Source organism: Gloeophyllum trabeum (assembly GCF_000344685.1).
Source record: "Gloeophyllum trabeum ATCC 11539 unplaced genomic scaffold GLOTRscaffold_00005, whole genome shotgun sequence".
Classification (NCBI taxonomy): Eukaryota; Fungi; Basidiomycota; class Agaricomycetes; order Gloeophyllales; family Gloeophyllaceae; genus Gloeophyllum; species Gloeophyllum trabeum.
In genome coordinates this window covers 1069756-1079593 of record NW_006920414.1, presented here as the reverse complement: position 1 = coordinate 1079593, position 9838 = coordinate 1069756, and the positions used below count along the sequence as shown (strand labels likewise).

General features: G+C 49.9%; 2 protein-coding genes across 2 annotated transcripts; both read right to left on the bottom strand.

Annotated features, from left to right (window-relative positions):
- Positions 1–1417: 1417 nt before the first annotated feature.
- On the bottom strand, positions 1418–3374 carry GLOTRDRAFT_75028 (actin-like protein). The gene is made up of 6 exons (XM_007866936.1): positions 3232–3374; positions 2930–3177; positions 2158–2842; positions 1914–2118; positions 1675–1850; positions 1418–1615 (listed from the first exon to the last, which is right to left on the bottom strand). Exons 1-6 carry the CDS (start codon positions 3337–3339, stop codon positions 1514–1516), a joined length of 1524 nt encoding a protein of 507 aa, XP_007865127.1. The 5' UTR covers positions 3340–3374; the 3' UTR covers positions 1418–1513.
- Positions 3375–9070: 5696 nt separating this feature from the next.
- Positions 9071–9400, bottom strand: GLOTRDRAFT_128332 (uncharacterized protein; the record flags this gene model as incomplete). The annotated part of the gene is made up of 2 exons (XM_007866935.1): positions 9071–9218; positions 9270–9400. 2 exons carry the CDS (start codon positions 9398–9400, stop codon positions 9071–9073), a joined length of 279 nt encoding a protein of 92 aa, XP_007865126.1.
- Positions 9401–9838: the final 438 nt, after the last annotated feature.

The window sequence follows — 9838 nt, the reverse complement described above, 5'->3', positions numbered from 1 at the left end:
GGGATGTATGGTGTGTCAAATTCGCAATTTCGGGGGTCAGAAGATTGCTGGGGCTTATCATCGGTCAGCAGGATCTTCCTCGACCAGCTCTTCCTTGGTCGTTGGAATTTTGATATCCGCACAGGACCTGCCAGAGCGTTGCTTCGAAGCCAATTAGGCCATGCAGCCGTATGGGAGGAGGGGACGAGGGACAGGTAAGCGAGACTCAGATCTGCGGGTGAGACGGTAGTGGTGGTACGGGGTCAAGAACGATTGAATATCCTTGAGTTCAGAGTGCAACTGAAGTAGGTTTTCATTCAAACTCCGACTGCCCTGTGTCGGAGACTTTGAGCAATTTTTGACTTCAGGATCGACTAGATACCTCCGAGTCAAGAAATAACTAGTACAGTTGTAGCCAGGCACGAGTGTAGCAACTATGAGTAGCTGAGATGATATGCTGTAGACGCGTCTGCTCGAAGATACGAGTAATTGTCGCGCTCCAGGGTGTGACTAGTGCACGTGGTCTTAGCTAGTAACGCGTATTCGAACCCTATGGAGGAGCAGTGCCCGATTGCACGAATAGGCGAGACTACAACCCGTACTTACATCTGTTCGAACCGTGAACATGCATGCCCTGAATGCAGTGACTGCCTCATCTGCCACCACTCCCTGAAACTGCACTGCTCCCTGAAACTGCACCATATGTATCCCTTGACTCACTGCATTGTGCTCCACAACATGGCTTATTTGATAAAAGCACTAGTAGGGGTGCTCAATTAATGATCGTTTGGATTGATCGTTTGTGCAGCAGTCCCAAAATGAGTTGACCACCAAATTCGTCGCGCAACGAGGACGAACTCAACGAACTGCAATTGTTGTTGCAATTTAAACTCCGCTGACCATGGGACCTAGTATCGTATCCCGGTGTAAGGGTTAGTTCAAGCTCCGACTCAATGATATGCGCGACCGAACGCGAACGGTCAGGATGCTTTGAATAAGTGCGGTCCTTCGCTCGTCGTTTGTGCCCTGCATCCGGCCCTTTTGGGATTGCTGCACAAACGATCGATCCGAATGATCATCAATCGAGCACCCCTAGTCAAGAATGTGCCAATTCCCGGGAATTACCTTTCCTTCTCAAATATTTGTCTCGAACAAAGTTACCCACCGAACATGAAGATCCCAGTTTCACATACCAGAACCTCATTATAATCAAGCATTGCCATGGAGGTAATCATCAACTGTCAAGGCCACCCACTGTCAACCCAAGGATAAGTGTTGAAGACCCACCATTGAGCATTGGGTACAAATTTTGAGATGCACAATACAATCAGGCACTCAATGCAGGTCAGATCAAAGGCACTGCAGTGGTGTATGGCCACCAGACATGGCATAGATGTGGACTTGATGATATATAGCTTCAGGCCCATTTATGTAGTGATGTAGAGTCCACCATGCACAGTAGCTCTTGATTGTCATAGCCAAGAAAACATTACACCTAACCACATATATTGCACAACTACCAGTGGAGCATATCCTACAGCAATGAAGCCGACATTTCGATGATCGCCGGGGGTCCCTTAGCTGCATATTCACCCTTCGACACAAAGTTCTTGCCATTCGGGTCATGGAATGCAATCTGCGAGCCGAGCTGCTGTCAATACCCGAGCAGCGCATGTAAAGAAGCGGTAAGCTTACCTTCGCGACAATACCTGCCCCAAGAAACGACGCTAGGCCGTCGCCTTTCTCTCTGTACTCTGCAAAGTACTCCGGTATCTTGAGTACGCGGATATGTCGCGCTTGTACGTCGTTGTGCTGGTCGGGCTGCGATAGGATGTATGACATCAAGCGAGATTGGAGGGAGGTACCCATGCCTATACACCGACATGCTCATCAGGAACTCGGGCACAGAACAACAGAAAAGGAAGGAAACAGACCCTTGATATACCTCGCCAGCTCGCCTGTCACGAACAACCCTTGCCAGACATACTGTCTCTGATCAACGTCCGCCCTCTGCACCACCGCTCCAATAACCTCGTGTATCGGCCATACACCGTCATTGGGATCTTTCTTACACAACTTGGGATCGAACAGCGGCTCGCACAACCGATGCCTCTCGCGGCCGACGACGACCTCGCGGAGCTTCTTCGCCGCCGGGCTCCCCTCTTCCGCGCCACCCACGCCCCACTCCCAATCCTTGATCTCGACGAGGTCCATCGCCTCAATTTCGCGCATCTTCGCTTGCTCCGCGGCGGTCGCCTTTGCGCTGGCCCTCTTCTTCATGTTGTTCTCGATGACGGCCTTTTCTTTCCCAGCCAGCACGATAGCGGCGATGTCTGTGACACCGTCCTCCGGTTCTTCGACGATTGGCATGGCGGATGCGGAGAAGCCCGTAACGGAGGATGCGGGTGCCGGTGGTTTGACGAGACCTGAGGCTAGAAGGTGGTTTACGAGGGAGAGCAGAGCCTGTTTTATATCCTCTTCCGGGAGGGGTGCGTCGGGTGAGGAAATGGCGGTCATGACGCTTTGATTGGTGCGGAGAATGTTCACGAGGTGTTCTCTACAGTCTTGTAGGCCTAACTTCACGCTCTCCGTGCATTCTCTGACTGGGAAGCCATCGTAAATAACATTCACGTCTGTATACTCCTCCCCGATATCCACCACGATGCCTGAGAGGGCATTGCCCGCATAAATCTGGGCAACTGGGCGAAACAGAAGCGTGAACGCAGCGACGTTGAATCGTTCAAAGAACAGTTGGGATAGCATCGCGAGACTCGAGCGCGAGAGGGTGGGCGGGACGGTCAAGAGAACGGGGGATTCATTTTGGGTGCGACGGAGATGAAGGAGGCCGAACAGGGTGTGTTTCCTACGGTGAACATCTCATGTTAGCGGACTGTGCGCAGAACGCGCGGTACGAGTCCGCGGTCCACTCATTTACGAGGAAGAGACATACCATATAGCTTCAGCCTGAGTCCAGTCACTGATATCGCCCTCAGCAAACGGCCATGACACGACAATATCCTCCCCTGCAGCCAGAGCACTGTCCAGTTGCGCGCCCACAAGGTAATCATTCACTTTCACGGAAGACATGGGTATGGCAGACGCAGCGCGACTCGTAGAAGCCGCAGGCTGAGCATGCCCATTCGAGAGCCCATTGCTATCATGTAACGACCTCCGGAGCCCGACGCGTGCTTTGATTTCCTGGGTGAAGACGTGAGCATGCCTAACGCACTGCAACGACAAAAGGAGACGCACGACGGCAGGAGTAGGAAGCAGTTCACCGAGGCCGAGTATCGCGTGCACGGATGTCCTGGAGGTGTCGATAACGACGATGCTCGAGTCCCGGAACGCGACCCCGCTCATTGTGTAAGAATCGGCAACTGCAGTCTGCAGCCAACGCTAAGTTCAATTTCCGCGCCAGCAGAGCGGTGGCGTCAAAGTGGCTGAAGTCCCCAAACAAACTACGGTATGCTTTCCCACTCATATTGGATGCAACTCGGAATGCTGAGACGAAGCATGATGTGACGTCAAGCGAGGCCATGCAGAAAATTATACATTCTACAATAATCCAAGAATGAATGAACCCCAGTCAGAACACCAACCCGCTATGCCTCCGACGGCTTCCCCTGCGTGCCCGTAACACGGGGAGCCCCGCAGACCCGCCGACGAGTATGAGGGTTTGATGCGTTCCAGGCGCGGTACCTCGGGCTCGAGCTGTTACAGGGGGATGGGGTGTGGCCCGAACGGACTACGACTGCTGCTGCTGCTGCTAGGCGCAGGGCCCGTCGGCGCGGGGGGCATCGACAGCGACGCGCACCCCATGGCCAGTCCTCCAGCGGCTTGCGCTTCAGCACATATGGTGCGTGACACTTGGTTACCGCTACTTTTGTACAACGGTTATGGGTGGTCAGATTTTCCACGGTTTCCTTATTCCTCTGGTGGAAACACAGGACCCCCGATAATACGGATAGAAGAGGTTGTCCCAGCTGGGCAAAAATGGACCAAATTTTTGACACTGCCGGAGGCAAAGTCCAGACATTTTCTGGAGGCTGGCGAAGGGGCCGGGGGCCCTGCCAGACATTGAGGGGCCCAACCATGTTGCCCTCCCGGCCCTGACCTCTGCATTCCTCTCCCCTGGGGAAAGGGGGGAGGGACCACGTTGCTTCAACTTTCGAGCCTCATTGGGCGGTGTTTGCCGAGGTCACTTTCCGGACAAAGTGTTGAAATTGCAGAGCCTGTGGGCAAAAATCGGACAAGGTGGACCCTTTTCTTCTGGACATCGAAATCTATGATCTGGAAACCCCTTCGATCCATATTATCGGGGGTCCTGGAAATGCTCAGTTTGATCATAGGAACATTTCCACCAGATGGATTTCCAAAATACCCAATATTGAAGGAGTTATGAATCTGACCGACCTGAAATTGGCCAATACTTACACATATAGGCTATTTAGTTACCATATATGGGTGCCTGCTGATGAATAATTTATGCGGCAAATGTGGGAAACTCCTGCCAAGAGGCCCTTTTTCAACCAAGATGTGTTTCTTAAATGTCTTTGACACTATACAAAGACTCTCTGGCTGCTAAAATACAAAACTGAAAATCAAAAAAAATTTCCACAGCCAATTTGGCCACTATTACAAAGTAGCGGTGACTAAGTGTCATGCACCATACTCGCGCACCGTGGCAGGTCGTTGAGTGGGACGCACTCCGGCTCGTCCTTGTCCTCACAGGCATCCCTCGCTTTCTCCTCGCCCTTGCCTTTACCCACGTCGGTGTTGTCCTGTGCGCTGAGGTTGCTCCACTTGCCCCCAAGTGCCCTGACTTTGCTGGGGGGCTTGTCGGCTTTGAGCGGCATGGGGATGATGGTGGCAGGAGGTGGTGGTGCAGCTTGATGGTGCGCTGATATGCACAGACACACAACAATCACCAAGGACCAAAAGAAAAATTAAACCTAACACCAGCGGTATGGGTGGAGGCGGTCTGAGACAACTGAGGGGTATTTAATAGTTCGAGGGGGAAAGGAGGAGTAAGACGCCGTAGGGTAGTCCGTAGAAAGACCTAGAAAAATAAAACAAACACTTTGACACCTGAAACAAATGCTAGTTGATGCTCCGGAGTATTTATCTCCAAAAAGTTGCAAACAAAGTCGCAAGCAATGATCCCTGTCGTAGGATCGTGCCCACTGTGGTAGAAATTGCTAGAGAGACTTGGTTGATTTTATTTCACTATGTAGGACTCACCGGAGATAATTAAATCAACAACGGAGATAAATCACTCGACGAGTCAGGCCTCTTGGCAAAGCTAGGATTGGCTATAATTCACTAAGTTCGACGCTTTCGAACTTTGAGGGTCGCTGAGATCATAACGCTAATTCTCTGAGATGGTGAAGTGCAAAACTTGTTTTTCTGTATGTTACTTTGTACAATTTATACTACAGGAATGGCTTTGCGACCATCGGGAGATAAATACCAAATAAACACCGCTACCCACAGGATTGCTCAGCACTTGCCGCCATTATACCATGCACCATACGACTCCCTTGCGCTCCCACTTGCTCGCCCCAGCCCCTAGAGGTCGCCTCGATGCTCCGCCACCTGCCCTGAGCGGTCCCATCACTCCGCGTGACACACCGGTCACATGCTAATTACCTCCGGCCACTTGCTGACTGATGCTGACCTCATGGTGACTCGTATGCGTCCGCACCTTCGGTATCTTGACGGAAATGAGGGGGAGTGAGTGCTGGAGGGTGGGTATGAGGACGATGCCCCTCAATAGAAGTGCCCGCGGGCCCCGGAGCTAATTCATCTAGACGTTGCATTGGTTAAGTTGCTCCGGAGCTCCTGTTTGCGGAGATAAATCGTGGAATGGGTCTGTGTACGCCTCGAGGATGCTAGGAAGTCCAGAGCTAAATAGAACTAGTCTTTAGAGCCCATAGAAGCCTAGAGGCATGTGAGCGCTGTGGCGAATAAGCTCCGGGGGGCTTGTACGACGTGCTGAGTCCTCATTTTTGGGGGTCAGACGATCCTGAGGCTTATCAACGCCCCTCGACAGAAGTGTCCGCGGGCCCCGGAGCTAGAAGTTGCATTGGTTAAGTCACTCCAGAGCTCCTGTCCGCAGAGATAAACCGCGGAATGGGTCCATGTATGCCTCGAGGATGCTAGGAAGTCCGGAGCTAAATAGAACAATTCTTTAGAGCCCATAGAAGCCTAGAGGTGTGTGAGCGCTGTGTTGAATAAGCTCCGGAGGGCTTGTACGACGTGCTGAGTCCACATTTTCGGGGGTCAGATGATCCTGAGGCTTATCACTGCATCATACCCCATGCAGAGATAACAATAGAACAGCCGTGGCAGATAACCTCCATAATATGCTGGCAGTTTGCACTGGGCTCAAGAAATTCATCAGGAGTCCATAAGACAAGGTGTCAACTCGACTTTTGGCATTGTACATCGTGGCAGATGGTATGGGCATTATTAGTGTATTTTAGAGTACAATGTATATGCAGATATCCCCAAGTTTGTCCTATGAGGGCAAGTCAGTGCCTTCACCATGCGTATCTGGGAATATTACAGGATATTCCGTGGCTGATCTGCCCACTTCAATGAAGACGTTGAAGTGCCTTCAACTTCACTTCACTTGGGTTGAAGTGTCAAAAACTCCACTGTGCGACACTGCAACTTCACTGCAGGAGCAACAACATATATAGGAGGTCTGAGAGAAGCTGTGCAGTCTGTAGTGCATTGGAGAGTGGAAAGACGACCTCCTCTTTTCCCCAGTGTGACACCAGAACGTGGTTGTCACACAGCCAGATGCGCTGATTTCAGGTGCGTTGTGACTCAAATGCGCACACGCATGCAGCTTTCTAGAGTCATTTTCGGCTCTTGCAACATTAGTACCAAATGTTCTGAAGACATATCTGGATGTATCGGAAAACTCGGATCCTTCGAAAATGCATCTTATCTTCAAATACAAGTCAAACAGATCTCTTTTTCACCCTATATGGAGGGAAAGAGGCAAGATACCGGAAATCCAACATTTCCGATACATTTTAATCATCCTTCTGAGCATTTCTCTCAGCTATATCTTAGCCTTATCCTGGCAGTGTGAAGTGATCTACGCGTTCTCATTTCCATGACACTCGCTATTAGGGAACAAACAAAGCCAAATAACTCACCGCGTGACCCAGGATTGCATCTCCCCACAAACAACAGACGGGAAGCCGAGTACACTCTCCCACTTAGTCTCCTGAAGTCAGACCGTATTGCCTCCCTTATAAGGCAGGTGGAGGGTGGTCAGCATATAACTGGGGAGGTGCAATCAGGACCCCTGAAAGTACCAATGGAGGTTAGATACCAGAGAACCTGATTTCCTTCATTTTTACTGGGACCGAATTTCGCCTAATTTGGCTGTTTTTACCGGGACGCAATACCAGCCTAGCCGTATGGCTCGAGATTTACCGGGACCCAGATATACAACCTCCAAATTTTGATCCGGTTACAAGGGTTTTTCTTAGCCAAATTTGATCAAAATAAGGCATTATTCGCTACAATATGCCATATATAGGCCCAATGTTGCCAAAACAGTGCAATCTCAGCTCAAATATTTACTGGGGCAAATTGTGGCTGCACAAGCGAGTGATTGAGTGCTGGGAGAAGCCAGGTATATACCACAATGGTATCTGACCTTGGATATCGAGCCTCAATTCTACCGGGACTGAAGTATCCGGCCTCTTGGGCGCTTTGCCACATTTTACCGCAACCATATCTAACATACGGCCTCCAGACCTCACTTTTTTATGGAATTGGTATCTAACCTCCATTGGTATTTTCAGGGGTCCTGCGCAATCCCTGCAGACGCGTTAGGGTGCTTGCGCGTGTTTGTTTTGAATGGTGGTGGCTGAAAAAGTGGTTGACCTGAAGGTTGGCTAACTAGATGCGTAGAATACACCACGTAGTCGTTGTAACACCTTCAGGTGCTTTAAAATGTGGATTAGAACATTTAGGCCTCACAGATTTTCCGCATTCGACCTAATTGCTGAGATATGCAACATCAGCCCATTTACACATGTATTTCAATGGCATATCTCCATGGGTTCATCAATAATCAAAATTCTGTGTGGCCATATAAAAGATGTTACATATCTGAGCAACTTTTGTTATTGCACCCATACATTATCTGGTGTTTCCACAGACTAGTTAGTTGGCAGGTTTGGCCAATGCATGACAGAAGTGCCCTACAAGCTCCTCGGTGACAGCCGTGACTAGCGCATCACTCTGCCTCTCATGTTTCAGTGTTCCATCAGCAAATTGTCCCGCGGCTGGTAGTGGCTGGCACATATTCCAGTTATTTTAGTATGTCTACAATCACATTACCAGCTGAATACCAGACTTGTATTTATGATAAGCGAAGCGCCTGCTGAGATACACTTACCTGAGGATTGTCTTATCATCCTATATATATACCCTTAGCAACAAAGCAATCACCAGCGCCTGACTGATGTGCATCGCCTCATGTGCTAAGTTCAACATGTTGGACTTTGAACTTGACTTAAAAGCGCACCGCAGTTTGACTTCATCGCCAATCCCCTCTCTCCCTTGTATCATGACTAAGTCCTCTCTACAGCTCTCACATGGCTAAGTCCTAACAGCGGCACCTACGTCACCTCCTGTACATCAGCAAAAAAGGACTTAGCAATGTAGCTGTATATTGTCAGAATTGCCCCCGTAGTCAGGTAGTTACCCCCCTCTTTATGTAGCCTGACATAGAAGGCCATGCAGCTACTGCTTGCTACGTAAAACTACTAAGTACTCTGGTTGAGCAAAGTAGGCACCGTAAACCTGTAGTACCAGGGTCAGTAGAGCAACTAAGCCTGATATATACCGGATAGTACCATAGCAAATGTAATCTCGTAGCTCTGTATTGTACATTATACACCAGTAGTGACATGCTCATGAGAATCAGGTTCGTGCTGTAACTCTCAGGCCACTGTCTACCTACAGTCCAGAAGTAATTGTCGCCCGGTGCAGATGTATAATGGTGCAGTATATATATTTTAGAATACCCTACCAGCTACAGTCTTTGGAAACACATTAATTACTCGTCAGCATCCTCCGACTCTTCATCGGAGCTCTCGTTGTAGTGCCCTCCATGCTCCTTGAAATCCTGGATAGCAGCAGCAATTGCATCTGCAGACATTGGCCCCCTCCTATCCTGCTCTTCTACCATTGCACCGGAGTGCGCTCTAGATACACACAAATGAAGCCAGGAAGAGATGAAAGAGATCACGACTCACAACGGGTAGTCGATGGAAAAGGACGGGATGTCACGATCTGGCACCTGTAATGTCCAATGGCATCGAGGATCACGTCCTGATCGAGCCCGTGGTAGTCGCTGAGCCTGGGGCAGACCCGAGGTTTGCGGCATTTTGCGAAGGGTATCTCTTCAATTTCACAGTGGACAGGGAACGAGCAGCAGCAAATGGCACACATCTTCATTGCTATCTGCACTGGCGCTGTAGATAATCGGGTGACAAAGGCGGCATCATACCTCCTCAATTTTATCCATTATTCACAGTACCAGCGTCACACGTCAGAAACACTGGCTTTGATGCAGCAGGCACTCGATGGGTTCCATGAAGTGAAGGACATTTTTGTCGACTACTTGGTACGCAAGGAGTTCAATATTCACTCGCTTCTTCACTACGTGTCCGCAATCCGATCTCTTGGGACTGCGGATGGCTACAACACAGAATCACCTGAGTGGCTTCATATCGAGTATGCCAAGAAAGCTTATCACGTGAGCAACAAGAGAGACTATGAGATCCAGATGACGAGATGGCTTCAGCGTCAGGATGCTGTCACC